Genomic DNA, 24321 nt, shown 5'->3' on the forward strand with positions numbered 1-24321 from the left:
GATGTTTGATTGTCGTAACTTCCGGTTCCCGTTAATAATTCCCATTCGCGTATTTTTTTTTTTTTTTGCGTTATTGTACATTTTTTTTTATCTGCAATCAAGAAGTCTTCGGCACTTGGAGTAATAACTATCCCGACTAGAGTCTTCTAGATCGAAAGTGATCGAGATTAAGTCGATCGTGATATCGTCGATTGAATTCTTACCAAGACCTTCAGCATTGTATATGACGCTCGGCGGTCTAGATCAGTTTGCCAAGCTAGAGACATTGGAAGCTTTTATATTTACCAAGGAGTGGTCCATTTCCTATAGACATAATCCTAATTGACCGGTTCAGACATGCACTATACGTATTCTCTAACAGCGCTTTACGGACATCCTGCATTTCCGGAATGGGTATCCACTTCATGGCCGGGTATCGAACGGTGGGATAAATCTGCGATCTAGTTTTGCAAGCTATAGATGATGAATCGATCTACTGCTTCCCTTCCTAACGTTACTCACAGTTACATTGCGAGTTGATACTAAGTGATCTCGCGTCAGGTTCATCTCTAGCTTTCATTCGGAGTTTGAATAGTTAATTTACTGAACAACGTGTGTTTTCTTAACACGTGTTGGCTGCACGGTCGATGATTTATTAAAGGTGCGTTTGATATTCAACGTTTTAATATCCAAAGATAGTTTAATTGACGTGGAAAGGTTCGATTTGTTATTCGTCGATTATGGAATAAAAGTATGTATTTTTGAAGCAATTGCTCATTATTTCATGTTAATGTCTCAAATTAATTTTAAAATCAGTGGGATGCACAGTCTGAATGAAAAATTAGTAAACCATAAACAACCATGCAAAAAACAACACTGTTATTCGCGCGAATGATGTACGGTGAACTCAAACAATCGAAGAAAAGGTTTCATAATGAAAACGTTGAAAATGAAGAAAATTTTGGTGTTTTTAATCCGACTCAAATGTTTTTCTTTTTTATATTCATCCTCAACGGCTGATTATTGAGCATTAAAAGGTTAGAATAGAATTAGATAATGAAAATGTCTACGGAGTGAATAACGAGCTTAAGTGACGACTGACTAATTCCGCCTGTTAATTATACGTTCATGGAGGTATTTCATCGCCCACTAACCTACTTCCGGGTTTATTATGCGACGTGGTGTCCTTCACATCCGGTGAAACTATGCAACAATTTATCATAACGTAGCGCCATATTCGTTATCGGTTTTTTGCAGCATCAATTTTCTCAGTATATTGCAAGTAAGTTCCCTCAGGGATTTGCAGGAGATTGAAAGAAAACAACAATATTCTTCATGCGTTTGTTTGTCCAAGTACTCCTTCGATATTCATGTTATAAAAATTCTCGTTACTTTCGTTCTTCTGCAAACTTCGTACAGCCATACGTATAATAATATTATACCAAGCCTTTCGCCGTTGATGTAAGTAAACATAATATGTGCATCGTTTTCTTCACTCTTAATTGTAAAATGAAATATAAAATTTGATTAAAGAAACCTGCTGCATTTGGTTTGGAATAAAGAGTGCTGGTCTCGGGCAGCAAACTTGAGGACTGCTTCGTTAAGTGGGTGCGAATGTATACGACAAACCTGAACGTAGGTATCTTCCGCGTAGGGAAATACAGGAACTTTCCTTGCTTTCGTTTTCTAATTTCAAACCCCGTCAGGTTGATCGACAGGTCTGCGTCAAAGGCGACAACCACTGCGTATCATTTTTTATTCAACTACAACTCAACTCGTCGCCGTTTTTGCAATATCACTTGCAACTTCCGTGCTCGAATTCTTCATATCATTTCCTGAAAGTAATCGTTTTTTTTTACTTCGGTGTAACTTTCATTAGGTAAACTTGAGAGTTGCAAAAAATTAACGATACTCTCGTCAGACGGTCGATGATTATCATTTTTATACTCATTTTTTGTTTTAATAATTTTTTTAATTCTACTTTTTTTTTTATGTTCCTTCATATTGCCTTAAAGATATTTATTAAGCTCAAAGGCAAGAACGTCAGACAAGTAAAGAATGCAACTTGATTGCGTTTGGCCAAAAATTGGTACGTTTTATTGATTTCATTACAAGACGGGCGGTCATTGAGCATTTATCAAATTATTACATTTGGAAGCTACAAAGTTATCTTAAATAATGCAAAAATTGAAAACATTGCAAAGCTTTAGATATCAATGTTTTATTCCAAATAATTTCAAGGTGGTTAAAAATCTAGCAGATTCATTTGATTCCACTCTACGATGAGTCGTATTAAACAGAATACTATATTGCACAAACTTATATACTGAAACAGGTTTTTTGTTTTGTTAATAATGAATTCAATATTGCCATTTGTTGATACTAAAATGCTAAAAATATAACAAAAAAAGCGCCTTTGTGACTTTGTAGATAACCGTCTTCTGCAGAATAAAATGGGCTTCGGCGGATTGAAATCGAACGAATCAACTAGATTTTTGACGATTTTGAAGTGATTTAAAATAAAACATCGATGTACAAAATTTCATTTATGACTCGAGTATTTTATATTTCTATATTTTCGAAGAAATCTTCGCGTCATACGAATATAATAATCTGATAAATATGCAATGTTTATACGTCTACCTCGTTCAAATGAAATAAATAAAACGCATCGATTTTTAACAAACGAACCTCTTTAATTGACTTTCCTACAAAAGTGTGAGAAACCTGACAATAAAATTGAAATTATTTTAGTTTAACGAACTGCACTCGCTGTCGTAATTCGCATTGCAATTCTCAGCTGCATCGTATATTATGATATGTATATGTGATTAGAAGTTGCACCGCGTGGGCGATTCGCCGTAACAGAAAAGAAACGCACTTTTGGCCGGCACCCAGGATTAGAAATAGCGAAAGTTAATCGAATCGAATCGAATCGATTTGGTCGTCGGCGTCTTCCGGACAATTTTCACCGCCGTATAAATACACTGGGGACAACAATGACTCTCATCACATTTCACGGTTGTTTCTCGTACAGCGAACGCTGTGGTGGTGTGGCTTGTTTCAAAGAAAAAATGAAGTTTACTTGGGTAATTAAACAAAATAATTAAGAAATAAATAATGATAAAACTAAATTTTCTGCATTTGGATAAACTGACGAGTCGCGGCTCAGCGTATAATTATACAAATAAATAAAAATCTTACAGGAACGCAGTGCTTTATTTTCAAATTCTTAAATCTGAAGCTGCATGCTCTGTCATCGATTCAAATTTTTTTCCTACTCCTGGTATTAACGGAACGAATTAAATTGTTAGAAGAATTGAGCGATACATATTAGAATTTCGTTCGACAGAAGCGAAACTTATAAGCGTGTAAAAATGGTTCGGTTTATACATATGTGCATTAAAAGTAACGAACTTCCTACTGGGGTGGACTTATCGGATTATTCTCGTTACCGAATATCGAGGTTAATAACGTTCGTTTGTTCTAACGATTGTTCATGAATCTCTGAAAAGATTTTATAAAAAACAGACCGTCGAAAATCCGATTAACGGTTTAACTTTGACAGGCCTTTCGAAACTGGACGAAATTCTGACCCACGACGAATAGTCTTGTTGTATAAGCTATTGCGTAACTAGAGTCTTTAACTATTTTAATTTTTATCTTACAAAAAAAAACAAAAACAAAAAAAAACTTATTTTTGTAGCTGTAACTAGAAAAACTATAGTACGTACAGTTTACACTATATTCTTCTCTTTTTTTTCAACTATTGCGTTAATTTAATATTCATCTTTTATTCACCTGAAAGAATTTAGTGAACTAAACAAGCAGATTTAATTTTATAATGCTATTATTATTTCCAAAAAATATAGTATCTCAAAAACTATATTCATACTTATAATAGTTTCCCTCAAAATGTCTTTCTGTGATTCCAATAACGTTTGAATCGGTATTATGTAACGATAATAATCATTACGCGACAATTTCTTAGTTACTGTGAACAATAAAAAATATCCTTATTGCATGTCAAAAGAAAACAGATATGACAGATAATTTCTCTTCACTTTCTATAACACAGGTGCTGTGCCTGACCTTGACAGCGACCTTGGTCGCCGGGGTGGAAAGACATGAGAATCACAGCCGGAAGGGGGTTAAAAAACACGGAAAACGGGGCGTCCTCGAGCTGAGATATGGACTTCCGCAGCAAAATGGTCCAGCGTCTGTTTATGGTCCACCTGCAGCAGAGCCTGCTCCAGTCTACGAAAATCCCGCACCTATCCTTCAGCCTGCTCCACTTCCGCCTCAACCCGCGGGACATCCGGTTCCGGTGCATTTTCAACCCTTGCCGGTTCCTCATCCTGTTGGTGAGTGAAAACCTTGGGTGTGAAAAAAGTTTCTACGTTTAATGTTTTCACGAGGTCGGAGAATTATTTTCGAAAGTTTAAAGGCACGTTTTTGTTTTCTGTTAATTCAGAATTAATCATAATTTTTCATTGATTTTATTTGTCAAATAAATATACAATTCATAAGCTACGATCATTTTTTTTTTTTAAATCAAGGGAAAACAAGTAGGTAATAAAATAATGAACATTCGATTTAAATAGTTTTCAGTTTGTAATATCAAATTATTATATTATATTGGAAAGATCTCTTTAGACTTTTGGAAATAATAAATTCTGAACCCCTCAATGAAAGCTTAGATATCGATGCTTTATTTCAAATCACATATGAATGGTTAAAAATCTACTATATTTGTTCGATTTCTCTTTCAAATTATTTGATTATTTACTTTGTTATTTGTTCGATTTCTATTTTGTACAGCCCAACTATAAGAACACTATTTTATATTTTTTATTACGATGTGACTATTGGGAAGAACAATTTCTTCAACGAATTCGCAAAAAATAGTTAATTCAACAAAATACACACTTTTAAAAATTATTCGAAGTAACAAATCGGCATCTAAGGTCAAGTTCATAATTTCAGTATTATTTTTGGCATTTTAAGGTAAATATTCGTAGCTTGCGAATGTATTAATTTGATTAATATTCAAAGTGCGAGTATCGCGTAATTAAATTAAGAAAAAGAATAGATTTTCAACTCACGAACCCTTTTCAAGTAATTGAACGAAAATGTGCATGCGGGCAAATAGGAGGAAGCAACTTGAGATCCCATACTTTAATTAGAAAGAGGGATTGTTTATACACTTTCTTGGTTCACTCTTACTTTATAATATTTCCAAATCTATTATCCTATACTTGAATAATGAATTCTTCAAACCTTGGACTTTCGAAAAAATTTAGTGTGCAGTGTTTCAATTATTTGAGTTATTTAGGTTCCGTTATTCAAATAATGTTTTGAAAAATGATTCAGCCAATTACTTATGTAGATACCATTCTTATTAGACAACTCCTGCAGTGATTTTTTTTCGTTTCAAAAAACGTACCCATTTTTTATGATTTCAAAACTTTCATAACTCGTCAGAAATAAAACCCGGTAATAATACGCAACAATACGAGGATTAAATTCGTAATGTTATTGTACATAATTTCCAAATTCGTCGAATTCCGGAATCCGCCAACCATCTTCAGCATAATATAACAATATTACAAGGTTCCAGAGTTATTATTTTAAATGTTTAACATGACATTTATATTTACATTTCTCTACAATCTCATGTTAAACGAATACCTACTTCGACGAATTTGGAAATAATTAAACATACCTTGATCACAAACTTATTAACGTTATTTTACATAGTAATTCATTTCAGCATTATGATTATATAAGATTTTCTGAAATCCAGTAAAATTGTAACATAGCATTAAGACAATTTCATTTTTCAAAAATACTTTAAATTTATAAATTTGAGTTTACACTTTTCACCTTCTATCCTCTAAAATAAACCCTTCTAAGATATTTCGATTCTCTTCCAGGTCACCCGGTTCCCATAACGGCTCCAGCGGGACTTCCGGCGATTCCGAATTTTCCAGTCCCTGCACCGGTAATCGCACATCCGGTTCCTCAGCCGGTGCCCGTCGGTGCACCGATCATCCAAACAGTGACGAAACACGTCGGGATCCCGGTTCCCGTGCACATCGACAGGCCAGTTGCAGTTCCCGTTGCCGTTCCTGTTCCCAGGCCGTATCCCGTCCACGTCGAGAAGATTGTCCACGTTGAGAAGCCGGTGCATTATCCTGTCCACGTGGACAGACCAGTAGCTGTTCCCGTCGCCGTTCCTGTGCTGAAACCCTATCCGGTCGAGAAGTACGTCCACGTTGACAGGCCGTATCCGGTTCACGTTGCAGTTCCGGTTCATATACCGAAACCGTATCCTGTTCCCGTTGCGATTCACACGAAGCATTGGAAACCAGTCGCACAATACGGCTGGTAGACTATCGCAGCGCGTTTTTCATTTCTACACTGAAAAGTTAGTTTTATTTTTACTTTAAGTTTATTACGTTATAGAAGTAAACAGCTTGTTGTTCTATGGGTCACACGAATAAGAACAACGTCACTACTATGCAGTAAAAATTATTCTGAACAAATTTGTGTAACCGAAACTTAGGTCCCAACGATTTGAGAAAAGGTCTTATTATTAGAACGTTGAAAATTGTTGAATTCTGGTATTTTCGATCGGGTTTTAATTCTAAAAAAATAAGCTCTCAAAAGTGTAAGAACCTTATTGCGAACATCAGAGTTTAATTATTATTCACGTTCTAATGTTGGAACTTTCTCTCAAATTTTCGATATCTTGATTCGTGTTATTCGAATTTTTTTAGATTTATTATTCTATTACAAATTATGGATGTTGTTTCATTCGCGCTCACCCTTATTGGCAAAAACAACAGTGCCAGAGATTTTTTTAATGTTTACGTTTTCTTTTCCAGACTCTTGATCCAGACAGTGAAGGTCGTTCATTCCTAACCGCCATGTTCGTAGTTACCGTACTAATTCTCTTCTACACATAGATCCGCTTCTATTTGTCTTTCCGTAATCCGGTAGATAATTCTAGTTGGTCTGCAACACGGCGTTTATTTTGTGTGGTTGGAGTATTGCAATCAGACGGGATGATCGTCTCACGTTGTCAACCCTCTACGGCCCGAGCCGGAGTTAATACTTTAGGGGGATGAGGCGCTTTGACTCCACCAGCTGATTTTACCCGCTGAAGAATCAATCGACTGCGGCCTTACCGGCAGAGGCCATTCATTGATCAAGGTCTTGCGCTAATGGATTGGCTTCTGTACATATAGTGATATTGGATTTTTAAACTAATTTCAACCTATGTATAGGTAGCGACCTTGAATTGATTCAATTCACGCCGCTCTTGCAGCGTTCCTTGAGTTGGTCAGCGATACAATTTTTATATATATATATATATTGTTGTATATATCTACTCTATCGTTAATTTCAAAGATTTCCTCTGCCGAGATATTGTGTAGGTATGAAACATCGTGCTGAGCTTGTTACTACACGTCTGGATTCGCCGTTCTGCAAATTTGTCTCTATTAATTGGAAGAGACGGAATTTTAATCAACGGTTAAACACATAGTTGAACAGAAGTTAACATATAATGTTCATTGACGATGTGTACAATGTACATACATTTAAACATGTACAAATATATTTTACATTTTTATATCTATCCTATTTTTACATCTAGTGTGTGTACACACATTCAACACTTCGCTTGAAAAATTACTGCGAAGACGTGCAGCTGGTTCGTCTGTATTTAACTACTCTTTCAAATTCCTAACGAACTTCCAATTGACGTTCGGACTATCCATTGACACTTCCAGCATTTTCTTTACCAGACCCAGAAATGCAAACTGCAAGTGTCGCGTAGCAACTTGGTTGTTCTTATAATCCCAAAACCGTACCATAATATCAATTTGTCCCATTGGAGCAGTTGTATTGTAGGTTCCATCGAACGATATGGTAAAGCATTAGCAATTATGAAAGTGATAAGTTAATTTTGGAAGAACGGACTCAAACCGAATGATGCGACGTAACCAAGCTTGTTTTTACGCATTGCGATTTTTTTTTAGTCATTTCGCTATCGGAAAACATAATTGGAAACGATTCTGCAGATTGTTCTTCGCGACTACCGTAGTCGCGTCTGGGGGCAGCGGATTGCGAGCGTCTTTACTGCGCATGCGCGACGGCGAGTGCGCGCGCCGATCGAGAGCGCGCAAGCGGCGCAGAAGCGAGCGAAGTCACTCGCGACTCGGAATCTGAACCGGACGGTACGCCGGACAAGTTCGTCTTCGCCAAGCAAAATTTTGCAATCGACCCTCTGTACGCCACACACGAGTAATGCATATATAGATAATATTCTTAAAGTGTACGTCCCTTTTCCAGTCTCGAAACCTTTACAAATTTTGACTTTTAAACTATTTTAGCCACTCGCTCAGAGACGCGTCAAGAATTTTTTAATGTATTTTACTCCAGACGATCCGAAACTATTAGAAACAAGATCCTGCTCTTTACATGTTGTCCACGGCGCATATAAAACTGTGCATGATAAGTACGATTGGAAAATGGATTAAACCAGTTTTTGAGGTCATCCTATTAACTGTTCAAAAATTTTTCGTCGAGAAGGAGAGACCCCCAAAGTAGTAGTCGATCTAAAACTTTTCCTACGAAATTCTGTTCCATTCGCTGTTCGAAAACTCAGATGTTATTCAACGTACTCTGTTTTTGAAAAAGTATACCCAAGAAGTATCAAAAAAATCTCTCGCTAGTGAAAATTTTAGATCTTGGCTGCGAAGCTTGGCTTTTTTAGCTCAATTGCGTTCGAATTAGAAGATTTTGATAACAGCAGCGCTTTGCTCGCGCATGGCAGGCTTCCAACTGCTTTACCTCGATCACGTTTGGGTCGGTTTTTGGGGTGCGTCTACGGTCTTCCATATCCCGCCGTCTCTACCGCAGGAAGATGCTGTTACCGCATTACCACGTCGTAGGCTTATCCCTCGTAGGCTTCTACGAACTCTTGGTCGGCCTCAAACGGCTTGTTCGCATTACGGAGCTCCTCACGGGTCACTGAAAGCCAAGGAAAACACCTCGCCATAGTCTTTTCGCCGTCCCCTTTTCTCAACTTCCTCACCAGCGCGATTTATTCGCCGAAACTCGTACGACGTAAATGGATTCTGAAATGGGAACCTAATTCTCACTTCTGTGAGATAATGAAAGGAAGGATTATTACACTGGTAATGAGTTAAATAGTTTAATGTCCAAGCGTATGCAGCAAATAAATAACGTGTTTGAATCAAGGGAAAAAGACTACGTGGCAAATAAACAATGAAGTTCGTTTCAGAACGTAAATTAAGAATTTTTATTAATCGATTGTCGGCTGACGTTAATAGTGATTTTTTCACACACTGATATAAAATTCTTGTAATGTTCTTTTTAAATTTGAGGATATACATTCGTTACATTGTCAAAAAGACACGTCGCTTGCGTGATGTTCTACTCAATAAATAACCAAACAGCGAAACCTGATTGAAATGCGCATTTCCATAATCCGATTGAATTCACTGCAGCCTAAAGGAATAATAATTCTTCGCAAAGTTTAATAACGCGATGTTGGATACAAATCTGTATACATATACCCCATATTTATTCTTCACTAATCTAGGACCTACTCGCATTTCTATAATACCCAATTATAAGTTGACTGTTGATGCGAAGATAAATTTTACCACGCCAATCTTACTTACGCTTCAATAAATTTTCGGTCACCTTGATTTGTTCGCGAATACAAACGTTCTATACGTTTGAGGCTGCGTAGTTTTGAGACCTGATATGATAAGTTATAAGTCCTTCGTAATAAGCAGATATTACCAATTTGTGAAAATATTTTATAATCGGATCGTTCAATCATTGATCAAACTTTGATGTTTTTTATCCGATTCGAATGTTTTTGGTCTTATTTTTTTCACCATGCAGATTTTCAGAGATCTTAACATCTTCTAAAAAGGCCCAAAAGTCAAGATAGTAATAAAAAAATTAGAAAAGTAAAAGAACGTTATGGATGTAATCGCACGGTGCTCATTTTGAAAGGCAAGCAGGCTAGGTTCGTTTTATACATATATATTTTCTTCCAGCTCCAGCACTCCGGGTTCTTGAATAACACATGTAACACGGACAGGTTTAATTACGACGTTATACCGGGAATCTCGAATTATGCATGATATATCTGGCAAACCTCTGATCTCGGGACTTTCGTTTAATGAAAGCTGCGCGCACTGAATCAGTTGCTTTATGGCTGGGGTGAAGAGCATAAAATATTCGTGAATCTTGTTCCTTTTGATTGGATTGCTCATTTGCTCAGAATGTTCACATTACTGGAGTTTAATGCCACTTTACCAAACTACAACAAACGTTTCGTAAAGACATGAAATTTCATTTACGCGATGTAATAATTTTTATGAAAACATACACAATTTTGTATCCTATTTTAATTGATTGCAATCGGTAAAATATTCCCCGATACTTACATTTATAGTTCCAATAAAGTTGGAAAAAACAGTTCTCAGATTCTTTTATGCTTCACAATATTGATCCGTCAAACTAAATTTCGTAGTTATCATATTATAAATATAATTAATAAAAGTTGTTATTTTTATAGAAATGATGATTTCATGGGAAAATTCACTATTGCCATCACTTGTGTGTAATTATTTTATTTTTGGTTTGGTAAGAGTATAGTATGTTTTATTTGAAACCCCCTTTCTTAGGTAAATTAAAATGGATTAAAGTATTTATTTGTACGAAAAAGTTATCAACAATCGAAATTTTATATTTTTGGTTAAAAATGTTTGGTTTCAGTGATCGCGAATTCTTTATTAGCATTTGCTATAATGCGTTTCAAATTCTCACAGTCGTATAAAAATTGCAGAAACGATTCTGTCGCATCCCATTAAATTCGAATTTATACACTACGATTATATTGAAGAAAAAGAAAAAAAAAAAAATTATTCGGATCAGTGACGCTTTTTCGCACGCTTGAAAATTCGAAGAATCGACAGTGAAATCAAGGATGAAAATGGAGATAATTCGTCCTTTGAAAGACTGTTATCGTTCTCTTTAGAATAACTTATAAATTTCGCGTCAACGGAGAATGTCGGCTCGACGAGATTTGAAGCAATATTAACCGCTAAATTATGAATTTGTCGAGACGACGAGCAATATTAGGATTCGAAATGGAGAGGCCATATAATTAGCAAATAAATAACAGATGCCGTTTATCCCAAATGACCTATGTTATTTACGAATTCTGTCAGATCGCGCGTCTGAGGAGAAATTTGATGGTGTGAAATGTGCTAAAAGAATTTCTGCAAACATTGATCGCACGTAGGAAAAGTAATTTTTTTCCAGTCGTCAAATTGTGCACAAAATTTGATATTTCCCGTCGATTTTTCTGCCTTCTTTCGGCAGAGCCTCTATTCGGACATTTTAATCTTTTGTTTTTGGTTTTGTGATTTCGCTGTGGTCTAGCCTTTCCAGAGTCGGCAAACGCGAGTTTCGAGAATGTCCAGTGAGCGTTAAATTTACGGATTACCGAGCACTAATCGGATGGTTTTGGAAAGTAGTTTCCGGTGAAATTAACTTATCTCATCGTCCATCGATTTACGATTAAATTGCACCAACGCCGCTATCGTTTCTCGAGAAAAATGAAGAAAAGCGGAGAAAAAAATATTGTGAAAGAATACGTAGTAAAATATTGTTTTCCCGATAACACTTCAAGGTTCTCCCATTGTATCGAAATCGAAGGTGATGTAGCAATTAGTGTGGTAACAGTTGCGGTATGCTAGGAATTCCATGGTCTTCTATATTTATTTATTATAGTCTATATTTATTTAGTCTTCTCGTACCTTTGAACATTCGATACGAACAACGGCCATTTATCGTTTAGCTATTTATAGATTTGTGAAAAAAATTTTACAAAGTATAATGGTATTCAAGTCGAACTGTTCTTCGAGCTCGCCTACAATTATTCTCAAGGCTTTTAAACAACTTTACGAATGCGACGTGCAGTGTCTATACGCATTACACGTTTATATACATTTGAACAGCGCTAACATATTATTTGCGACAAGCAAACTTGTGAAAAAATTGAAATTCATGATAAACTCGAGAGCAAACGTGCTGATCACGCCTATAATAAATATTCCAACCACTCGTCGTATTTTGTAAAATGAAATGAAGGTGGTAACGTAATTTATACCTGGTATTACCAATTAAACGCTGCAGTAAGTTGGCTTGCCTATCACCGAGGGGAACAAATATCGGTAATACAGACCTACTGACTTAACGGTTGGTAGCACGCTCGACGTTCTCGCCAATGAGTTGGAACTACTCGTGTTTCTAAGTAGCTTGGATTTGGCCAAGCAGTTTTTTCGTTGTTCATAACCCATGTTGAAGGGTTCAGTGAACGCCTTTCGGAGTTACGCTAAAGTGATTTTATGACTTGACTTGACTAAAGTGATAATGACTCGGTAGTTCTGTATTACCGATATTTGTTCCCCTCGGTGGTAGGCAACCCAACATGCTACGTCATATACTTGGAAACACTTGGTATAATAGAATATTATTAGTCCTCGTTTATGGTACCTTGAAATAGCATAAAATACATTCTTGTAAACAGTAATATATATAAATAACTTCGTTTGATTTTACAATTATATTTTGTAACAAAATTTTGGAAAATAACATCAAGAATTTATGTAGCAATATTTAAGAAAGAAAAATACCGATCACTTTTATTGCTTCATGTAATTATTATTTGTGGTTGGTATCGTTCGAACAGAAATGATCGGCTGATAATTGTTCAACTACATAATATCTAGCCTTGAGCCTTATGTCCGACGTATTTCTGATATCGTTCGGTAGATGTGACGAATTTAAACCTGAGGTTGTGTAATTGAAAATCAATACTTGTTCTGTAATTTTTCCACTAAATTTATTATCAACGATCTACTTATAAATAAATATTTCAATATAATCAAGTTAAAACTAAAACAATTTGTAATAAAAATCATTTAATAAACATCTAGCTGTGCATGACCGAATCAAAATTCTCTCCGCGAAAGAGAAAAAACAGAGTAATAATCAAAATAGTAAGTACAGAATCAAGAAAATTTCAAAATAACAATTTTTTTTTTTCTTCACTTCAAATTTCTTATTCACTGCAGAAACTTCGCAGAGGCTATAAGATATTAAAATGCTGAAGTATTACACTCAAGGATCACGCGTATGTATGTACATATATACAAACGTTTATCCGCAAGTTTCGTCCACTCCTATACTATATAGTATACATATGTACACGCGAATATTGCAGTATGCCTACATAAAATAAAGTTACGTCATGTTATTGGAAAACTTTCGACTTTTAAACACATTTGTGTGTGTGTGTGCGTGTGTGTGTCACTATAATTACTTACACTAAAACATTCAATAAAAATTATACCTATTTCTAATTTACAACAATATAAAAAAAAAAAACCAAAACAAAATTCAACACACGAAATATTATGTGTAATATATTGCAACGTGACTGTGCGGCGCTTCGTTCGGCACATCGCGTTGATTTATGAAAAATGCAATACATGTGTACAGTATACATTTTAAATGCTATATAGTATATAAATATATATATATATATGTATATATGTGTGTATGTATGTATGTATGTACACACGTATTTGTTTATTCATAGTGGCTACCTACCGCTTTACAATTTTATTGCCGCGTTAGAAAGCGCAACGTTCGACACGCGCAGAAGAACAGCGCCGATATTAGTGGCTTGCATTGCCTCTACAACATATAATAGCTTCTCTTGCAGCATGTACGCTACGTTATATCTTATTATTATACGCAGCGGTGAAATTCGGATCACTTTTCTCGCTACGGTATTATTCTCAATGCATATTGCGCATTCCAATGCCGATACTATAGAATAATAATCTTCGCCGCAGCACGAATGCAATACACGTTAACTGCGTCCGCAAAATTTATACAAAATTGTTGTATATATATGTATATGTATTATATATGTATGAGTGTATATATGCTTACATAATACGCCCAAGTTTTGGTTCCACTCTCACTTTTCACGACCGTTTATAATTATACAGACATTACATGTAGAAGCCTGGCGGAGTTGGCATTATAATCAATATAATCTATCGGTAATAAAATATCGTGAACCGAATATATTATACATGTACCTATAATAACTTATACTTCGATTCTGCACACGAACACACATGTTATTATTTACACATCCACGTGTGACAGTGTCTGCGGTAGACACAGATCACTTTCGTTTTCGTTCATTGCCAGCTTAATCGTCTCTTTCCTCTTCTCACTAGGATATAGTAATCCTTGGTTAGTCATCAGTCGATTTTCGTCTTCGCGACGTTTCCCTTCGACACCACCAATCTCAGTGTGAATTTCTTCAGGGTGTAAACGAGGATCGAAACGAGGCTCAGGTAGAACGCAGCTACGTCGATTGAATAGTAACGAATCGTCGTCATGTGCCTGTATGGTACAATTTATTGTTGATTGTAAAGTTGAAGAAAAAGTAAAGGATTCACACAATCGCCTCGCGATTAGCTATGACAATATAATCGATACCCTCGAAATCACGGACTGATTTAATTTCTGCAACAAATAATCTGACTTGCAGAAATGCAGAAATATGGATATCTCACCTGCTCGTACTCTTCACGTGTTCAGCTCCCCGGTATTTCGCCACGTGTTCTACCCACCAGGTAGCCAAGTCCTGAGGTTTTATCGGTAGGTCCTTGAGCAGGATACTCTTCTGTATTGCGGCCTTTCTGTACGGATTGCTTTTTGGGGATGCGACCTTTAGAATTCCCTCGCGAAGTGCAGTCGCCGAAATGCTGGCGAGGTCCATCAAGAGTGCGTAGCCTTGTTTCTCTGATTCAGAATGAAAAGCAGACAATAACAATAAGGGGGTATCAATATCGATGAAAGTTTGCCGATACCTTGTCGTACGCGCGAAAAAAGAATTTTAGAGAGTGTGATGGAGACTGTTTCGCGGTGATATGAGTACGAATTTATTTCTTCTTACGTAACTAGTAATCATTCGTGACTGCGGTGTAACACCTTGAGGCTTACGAATTTGGAACATATGTTATATATAATACATATTCATCGTCAGTCACCTTGTTATTGTTGTTCGTCGAAGAAAATATCAATTCTGTACAGTGGTGACAAGAAACCGAAGATACGAATCAATTAAGGGAGTATAGAAACGAGTAGACGTGAAAAATTTGTGAATTTATATATCTTGACAGCCAATTCAATTCAATTATTCAATTCGATTGGATTTGTTTTACTAAAAAACTTTTAAGTTCAAGCTTCATTCACGTGTTCTTTATCCTTTTTTGTTTATCCAAGCAATTAACGGCTAGCACTATAATTGCCAATAACGTCAGCCGTTTTCTTTGGTGAGATGTTTAGCGATGGCCACGATACATCGAAAGCGGCTCGACCGATTTACTTCAAATTTGGAGACGGATTATTGGATTCTCTTTGCTACGATCCCACTTCTTTCAAATCATCACACACTTTCGATATTTATGGAACTTTGTTTTTTTTTACCAACACGTCTATCATCTTCACCAAGAATTGACGTAACACTTAAAAAATGTCCACGTTTTAGCCTCATCACAATATCTTTACAACTGAAAATGATTTTTGTTATTTGTTATAAACCCCCCCCTCAAAAAAAACTCCTAGTAACAAGTTCTGGCTAGAATCACCGAATTTTTATAGTGTTTCCGATTTTACATCCGCTATATTTGATTCGCCATCTTGGATATACATATAAATAATCAAATTCTGCCATCAGATTCGTAAGCAGCGAGACGAAAAAGCACCGTGTAAACAAAATACAGGCCGAAATATCGAGTTGAAAAATGTGTGACCAAAAGGGTTAAAGTAGAGAGAATAAATACTGACCAGCCTGCGCTGCGTTTCCGTCGTGGTCGCAGAATACCGGAAGTACAAGAGTCGGCGCCCCGTGAAAGGCGGCTTCGTGGAGGGAAAGAAGTCCTCCGTGAGATACAAAGGCCTTGAGGTTGGGGTGGCCCAACAACTCCTGCTGAGGCCACCACGCGGCTATCCTGACGTTGGGGGGGAGGTTTTCGATTTTCCCACCCTCCCACTTCCACACGACATTGTAGGGTAGAGTGGAGAAGGCGGCGATGAAGATTTCTCGAAGAGCGTCAGGCATTCCAGCCGCGTGCACCGAGGAGCCCATCGACACGAAGATGAAACCTGAAATATTATTCTTCTTGAGCCTCCCTTATTTTCGATTCTTACAATTAGAGTCTCGAGATCCTGTTCGCGGATGTTAGCGAGGGGTGAAGACGCCGCATTACCGCCTCGTTACCGAGGTCCTGATGCTTCTCAATGCTCGAGGACCCTCTTCGTCTCTTCAGTTACCGCCTCGAATTCCCGCAAGTTCCTTAACGGGGCTTCCTTCTTAATGGAAGGACGATTATGCCGAATGGCACCGGGGATTTTACTCCTGCGAGAACTTTCGTCGTTCGTTACGAGTTACGAGTGTGATATCAAGAAATCAACGACCAACCACGAACGCCGGTTGCGTCATCAATGGCCTCGATGCCACCTGCAGTCATCGCCTTTACGTAAGACGGACGTTCATCCCGGACCAAGAAAGTAGTACAGGTGGAAAATACCTCTCGGGTGAAGAGTTTTTTCTTTTTCTTTCTTTTTTCCTTTTTTCTCGGTAAATTACACGCGCGTAAACGAGTGTGATATAATAATATACCTACACTTAATCGCCGTTAGATTCATGTTTTTACTTGAGAAAAATATAACGTCTTTTACGAATTTTGATTTATATTCGAGGAAAATTTTGTAGATAGTAGAGTGATTTTTTTTATAATGTATCAGGAGAGAAATCTATATCGTTAACTCGAAACATTACGAAGCAGAAATTACTTTTCATTAACCGTAAGACGATATTTTACTCGGTTTTTTATATTGTAACAAATATTATACTATAAATTATAACGGTACCTTGTTTTTTATTCAATTAAATTCCGGTAATTGAATACAAACTGATAAATCTAATCCATGAATGAATATTCAATTGACAGAGTGAAACGTTACGAAGCATGGGTATACTTATATGTATACCTACTTATGTAAAAATTTATCGGAAAATCAGAACGACATTGAGAATCGCAGAGAAAAGCGAGCAGAGAAAGTCAGGGATTCCATTCTTCGAATTTATTTGTATCCGTTCACACACAGATATATTATGTAGGGAGGAGAGAGAAAAATTGTTCGAGTGAATTAGAGAATGAAAGTGAATGACGTGCGTCGATCGTATTAATTTTACCTCTTCGTAGAAATAATTCCAGTTCCGTGCTGAGCTCCGTTGCTGGTCTGCAATGCAAACATGCAACGTTCACGACGTTTTGCAGATGGGGAAGGGAGTCTGCGACTGTGTAGTGGCTGTTTTGAAACGTCAATGGTACATCCGCTATCAAATCTCTGACATCCGGGACGTCGTCGCCTGTAATTTGTGCGGAACAGAAAGGTGAACTTTGTTAGCATTTCGGTTAACATTCATTCACACCGATTCGGTCACGCCGCATAATTGATCACGTGTTTATCATCAGACATTATCACACCATTATGGAGGACCATCCAAAGATTTTCCAATGACGATGAACTTGAATAAAACAATATTTTTACTATGTAATAGACGTGATTCTAATTGAATTCGAACAACAGATTTTAACAGATATGTTTTATGATTTCAGAATTGAAATTGATGAGGTGGTGTTTGTGTTATTGTTTGTAATTTTTTTTTTCCTTTTATCTCTGGAAATTTTCACGGTGGAAAAAAATAAACCAACGACATTAGAATCGGATCAAAAACACCAGAACTCAATCATTTTTAACGTTGTAATTAGAAAACCTTTTTCAAATTGTTATTTTCTAACTTGTGTTATTCGAATTTGATCCGATTCATTTCTACTGTATAGTATGGATGTTGTTTCGTTCGTATTTACCACTATTGACCAAAATAACATTACGGGAAATTTTTCAGTTGTTTTTTTTCTTTCTTTTTAACTTCTTAACGGCCCGCCGCGCGCCGACTAATCCTCGATCATTAGAATGATGTTCAGAATTTCTCCGAGATTAAGTTTCATCGCCTGTTTTCAAGACCGGTGAACTCGTTAAAGTAAGAACGTTTTCATTGTCACTGTTTTTTTCGTAGCTATAGTGTAACAGTATCTCGGACAGCTGTTTTGTTTTTCTACTTTTTTACTGTTGGACACGTATATCATTGTCGGTGTAACACTATATGCACTCTTTCACTTCACTTCCGGTATTTTTCTGGGTTATAAGAAAACAAAGCTCGAACAAATTACTGTGCAGTTATAAATTACACCGCGAAATATTAGAATGAAAAATTACTCCAAGAATGATAGTACACAGTAATTACTATAATACGACTGTTATTAGCAAATGTCCACATTAGTGACAGAATCCATTGAATAACGTGGGAAAATTTTCTTACCAAGAGTTGTATATATAACACAATACACACGATTATCTTGATTGTTATTTTTAAGCTTGTATTATTGGAAGGAGGAAATTATTTCCTTGAAGCAGTTGTGAAACATGTTGTAAACTTGTGACGAGAGGAATATTTTTTATAGTTCAAGAATTCCTAGATTGTTTCACGGGATTTGTAAGGTTTTTACAAAAAATACTCAAGAGTCCTGTTCGGAAGGATTATATAATAATTATAAAAGTGCATTGAATATTATTAAAATCAAGGAGAAATATTTACGTGCAATTTAATGCAGACAAAAATATTTTATCAAACAATTTTTACCCGGTTTTGGTTATTTTGGAAAAATTCTTGATGTGTAACATAAAAAGTGGGCTTGTCACGTCACTTTTAAATATCTCGTAAGCTTGATCATCGATGTTTTTTAAACTTGTTGACAATTCTTTTTCCTTCCATTATTTTGTGTTTCCAACGTTATATTCTGTGAAAAAAATTGCCTGGCAGAGTGCAACGGTTCTTCTTGACAGAAAAACATACCTAATTGTTTCCTGAGAATAGGTTGAAGGTAGCCAGTAATCATGACCCATCGCATCACCTCGAGGGTCATCAAACAGGCGACGTTGACGATTCTCCGTATGAAATTCATGTCTTGGGTGAATGTCTTTCCAAAGTATGGTGTGATTGACCACGGCGATGGGCTACCCTGTCGACTTATGGATCCGGTGTAGAGGGCAACCTGCATCATAAAACAACGTTTTTGTCATAATGCGACATGTCTGTTTTCGGAATTTATCAATTTGATTTCTTAACGCTGCAAATTCATTGTAGAAAGCAGTAATTTTATGCGAAGGTTAGGGGGGGGGGGGGGATAAGTTGGGATCGATAAAATCTCAAGACATGCTTATATTAAGTAGAAGATTAAACTGAATAACACTCGACACACCGATCGATATGTTTGAGGATAAATATTATAAGATGAAGTAGGGATATGAAATTCCATTATCTCAAGCATAGATTGTAAAGTTTTACACGAAGCAGTAAATGAAAAGCTTAGACCATCTTTCTTTACGGATTCATTGTCAGTTTCATGGTGTTCGTTAAAAATATCACGCGATGCAGTTACGCAAGCACAAGAAAATTCAATGTTATATTCACGGTACAATGGACACGAGTCCTTTTTCTCAGTCTCTCTCAACCGGTAAAGCAGATTGGGTTCCTTTTCTCTGATACCACCCGGCATGTTCATCCTTAAATCATTACGATGACGACGATTTTAGTCAATCTCCGAAAGAGAGTGTAATGCAAACTCGGAAACTAAACTATCCTGAAGTCTTGAATTACTGTTTGAGTGTGAGTTGAAAGTTTGGAGTTCCCTCTCGTAAAAGTTTAAGCAATCTCTTGGACTCTCGGTTTCTCGTTTCCGTGCAGTGATTTACTGCCACTGTTTTACTTCCGAGTCATCCCAATGTTATTAGGTCGCGTTAGAGATGAGACTATTCGCTTTAGTCTCCTCGATATTACAGAATACAGCCACTTATTAATGACGCTTCAATCTTCCTGCTTGCAATTTAGCTGTTGAAATTTTTCCCCGAGCTATCAAAAACGCCGGGTCATTGTTATTTTTCCAAATTTTTACCACCGATCGTTTCTGTCATTTACTAATTCAGTGTCTGAGTGTAGAACAAGCATCTTTTCATTCCATTCGACAAATCTTTATTCATCACCGATCAATTTACTCCGTCGAAGAATAATTGCTTGGAGATCATTCGAGGAAGATACAAATAGTGGTGCAATAGATCGAAACTTTGAAAATTTTTTCCAAGGACAAAAAAATCACCTAGTCTGTTATTAGTCCCTTTCACGATGCAAAAAAATTTCTGTCCACCCGAAACTCATTGTCAGTTGAAGGTAATTGGTTCAGAATAAAAAAGTCTTTTCAAATTCTGAACAAAGTGACCGCAGTTGAACTAATTGGTCACTCTCATCACTCGAAAATTGTGAATTAAATTTTTACCAGTGATAATCCATAATATTCATAAGCCAGTTTGCGCTTTAAATTACCGACGTTACTTTTTTACTGTACGCGACGTCGACGATGTCCAGCTGTGATAATCAGTGACACAAGCTTTGATGAATCATCCTTGACTCTGTCGTTTAAACGAAGATGTATTTCACTTCACGCAGGAATGGAATATCGCTGCAGAGATAGATTCGATTAACTTTTGCATTTGATTAGTTTAATTGAAGTTTAGGCATCAAAGAGCCTCGTTAAAAGAATCGTTTTTTATTTTTCACCATTCACAAACGTGTGTGCTCCCTAAAATGTTGTGATCGTATTCAAAAATAAAGTTTCTATGCACAGAAGTATGATGAAAATATCTTATCACACGAATATAAAAAGACTATGAGTGAGAATATTTTTAAAACGTTTGTAAAACATTTACGCAAATTTTATACTACCGGAAAAGTTTTATAATCTATTGTAATTGAGACGTTCGTACAGTCCTTCAAGAATAGAATGGTTAAAAAAATAAAAAATGGTATCAAAATATTTATACGAACAAGGTAGTTCACGTGCAACAGTTTATAGTACAAAAAAATATAAACAGCACAATGTTTTGCTTGGGATATTCATTCGACTTATTTATAATGTTAAATACTTACGGTAAGAAATATATTGTGTTAATTATTAGATAAACTCGATTGAAATATTGGACTAACAACGCCTCTAGAAAGCAAAACTTTGTGAAACATTTTCACGTACAACGACGAATCGAGGGTTTGTCACCTCATATCCGACACTGTACAAATAGAAAATGTCTGCGAAGATCCCGTTGCAGCAAATGACGAGGTTCAAGGCCGGGTAAATATGTCAATAAAATATTCTCACTGTGTTCAGCATGATCGTTGGCACGTTCTCCTTGTGCAGAATCGCCAGTAAACATTCCGGATAAGTCCCGTCAAGCACCGCGACGTGCCATCGAGCTCTTGGATCTCCTTCCGGCTTCCTGAGGGAGTTAAGCGACGTCTCGTCCTGCAGGAGCGCTTCGCAGGCTTCCCATCCGTACCTCATCGCGTCCCAGGGTGAGAGCGGAAGCTCGTTCCGGAATCTTGATCCCACCAGGTCCCATTCGGCAGTGTAATTGCCGACGTAGGCCTTAGAAAAAAAGAAAATTTCTTCACATTAGATCGTAAAGTGTTTCGGTCTATTTAATCTTTCTCCTACGGCCAGTGTATAACCGTCGATTGAATATCTCCGTTATTTTCTTTCTTTGGAAATTCTTAACCGTGAAATTGATTCGACGCAATGTTGCGTAAAAGCCTGATGCATTATTACAATATTTTTCAAACTTTCGATAAGGGTGGCAAATGTAATATCGACGAAACTCTATTTTGCACGGTATATACGACTTGCTGAGTGTTGCACAGACTCTCGATGCTGAATTAAGCAACACTTTGTTTCTCGAGCCAAATGTCAATCGGTGGTTAAACACGTTTTGTACATACATCGTGTAGGTATGCATTTCTGCCTGCAGGTTTGTCGGTGATTACCGATTGGCTAATTCACCACGGAATTTATAAATGCGTGCAGAAGGCACGCACCTGTGTCGTCATTTGTCCGTTATTCTAATATCGACAAATTATTTAAATAAAGCACGATTCGATTAAGTCAAACGTGCTTTTCCTGATAGACACATTTTCCTAAGCGAAATTTCTTTATTATCTTATTTCACGACGTACATAGTGTTTGACTTTTGTTCGTTATTAACGCGTTGCAAATCAAAACTGTGAAGAAATACTCATGGAATTAGTATTGTTGCCACATGCCGATAACATATATAGGGAAAGCAACGAGTATTCCAACGGGAAATAATTATTAGTTCAAAGTTTCTCCAGAGCACATAACACAACGTTTCGTGTACTCGTGATATCTGTAAACGTTAAAACAGTAAATTTCGACTTTCCGCGTGGTTTTGAAAATGACTTGGAAGAGAAAACCAAAGTCCATGCAAATAACGAACGGAAATTCGCATTAACTGCAGGCGAAGGATGAAATCCCTCTTGCTTTGCCCTTGCTGGATTTGGCTTCAAAGGAGGATCTATCAGGATAGGCTTAGATCTTACAATTAGCCTAGAGATTTACGCACCTCTAAAACGGGGGGCACAAATTCGCGCAATGCGTTATTTGCCGCGGGGCCGGTGAACGCGCTGAAAAGGGTTACGTTGTGTCCTCTTTCCTTCAGAATAGTACCAAGGGCTACGAACGGTACCGTGTGGGACTTGGTGCCTCCCATCGTGGCCAACAAGACATTGTAGCTAGCCGCTGGTTGCGGGAAAGAGTAAACTAAGTGCAGACAGGCCATCAACAGGTGAACAAGTTCACGCCCCATGATCAGCGGCAAGGTTGAACTTTGAACCAACAAGCTTCAAAGTCATAAAGTTGAAGTTAAGCACTCTCGACTCTCCAACAGAGTCCGTAAACGTGGATTTCCCTTCCACGCCTTCCGTTATCCTGAGGGATGTAAACCACTGCGGAATGCTGATGTTCGTTTTGTTATTTTTTCGACTAATTGAGTTTGGGCAGCAGATTTTTTAGGATCCAAACTTGTCACTGCAGAAGAAATCGAGCGGAGCAAGTTTTCCGTGGATTTGTGTGTATCGTTGCTGGTTCCACTGCTCGGCACTGTGTTCTAGTAACCATTTAATGATTCATCCCTGTGTTTACACCAGCGTTGTTGGTATAGTTTTTTTATTCGTTTCTTTTTGCTTTTTTTGTTAGACTAATGACCCGCAGTCGGGTTCATCACCACCTTGTACCGTTACAAACAAACAAGCACATAACTTCACTCACGGTTATTAATCGCGCGCAAATAAGTCGATTGGGGATGTAGATTGATGTCTACTTTTTATCACGGTTGTGATTTCATTAACTTTTCGGAAAACGTGTGTATATATAGTTTAGTTTCGATGTGTTGAAAAATACGCGAAAGCAATTGTATATTACACTCGAACCGTTTCTTTTTGTCCGTCTATTATATCTGTGGAAGAAGACGAATTACAAGAATAAGGAAAAAAAATCAGGTATACACGAATAAGTATAAACGCGTATGGATGTTTCGTCTGTTTCGCGGTTACAAGCGAAAAGTTCAAATCGCGGCGAGCGTGAAAGTGTGACTGGCCAGCAGTTTCATTATCAGTTGAGTCCAAGAGAGAGTTAACCCCACCTTCGGTGGTTCTTCAGGCCCCCCTGACCTGGTCCTGGTTCCTCGCAACCGTCAGGTGAACACCGCTTGGCGATGACGCGCTTGCAATACTAGATTATACTTGATCACCTACACGCGTTTCGATTTCATTTATAGTTCTTGGCATATGTATATACATCGTTCCGAGCTTGACAAGTGCCTCGATCCATTATTCCACCACGAGGTGTCTTCTTACTGAAAGAGCTCACGCGATGTGCGCACTTCTGTATATACGGTTATATATGCATTACAGCTGCGGGGTGGAGATCGACCTTTTGAAAATGGTTATTAATTATTGTTCTCATGAATATTCATAACGCGTGTGTGCCTACTTATACAGCCAGTTCACACGTGTCTTGTTTCTTTCCATGACCATCTCGCATCAATATGGATGGACTCTCTTTCTGGACATCCATGTTCAAGCGATAACTGCATTGCGGACTCGGTGACAAATTATTGCTATATAACTGCTTTGCTTGCGCACGTGGTGGTTTCCCTCACCGT

The 24321-nt window shown here is 37.2% G+C and overlaps 2 protein-coding genes across 3 annotated transcripts; one reads left to right on the forward strand and one right to left on the reverse strand.

Annotated features, from left to right (window-relative positions):
• The first annotated feature begins 149 nt into the window (after positions 1–149).
• LOC124412924 (zinc finger protein 512B-like) lies at positions 150–6402 on the forward strand. Of its 2 annotated transcripts, none has more exons than XM_046893151.1 (3): positions 150–422; positions 4058–4343; positions 5916–6402. In XM_046893151.1, the coding sequence occupies exons 1-3, from the start codon at positions 390–392 to the stop codon at positions 6371–6373; spliced, it is 777 nt and encodes a 258-aa protein (XP_046749107.1). In that variant the 5' UTR covers positions 150–389; the 3' UTR covers positions 6374–6402. The 2 variants fall into 2 exon arrangements, with proteins under 2 accessions (XP_046749107.1, XP_046749106.1); XM_046893150.1 differs by lacking the exon at positions 150–422 and adding an exon at positions 2803–3068.
• A 7289-nt stretch (positions 6403–13691) lies between these two features.
• On the reverse strand, positions 13692–23052 carry LOC124413317 (UDP-glucosyltransferase 2-like). Its single transcript, XM_046893825.1, has 7 exons — positions 22723–23052; positions 21465–21731; positions 19112–19310; positions 17387–17563; positions 15976–16293; positions 14700–14928; positions 13692–14526 (listed from the first exon to the last, which is right to left on the reverse strand). The coding sequence occupies exons 1-7, from the start codon at positions 22963–22965 to the stop codon at positions 14382–14384; spliced, it is 1578 nt and encodes a 525-aa protein (XP_046749781.1). The 5' UTR covers positions 22966–23052; the 3' UTR covers positions 13692–14381.
• Positions 23053–24321: the final 1269 nt, after the last annotated feature.

The sequence above is a fragment of the Diprion similis genome, chromosome 12 (assembly GCF_021155765.1).
Source record: "Diprion similis isolate iyDipSimi1 chromosome 12, iyDipSimi1.1, whole genome shotgun sequence".
Lineage (NCBI taxonomy): Eukaryota > Metazoa > Arthropoda > Insecta > Hymenoptera > Diprionidae > Diprion > Diprion similis.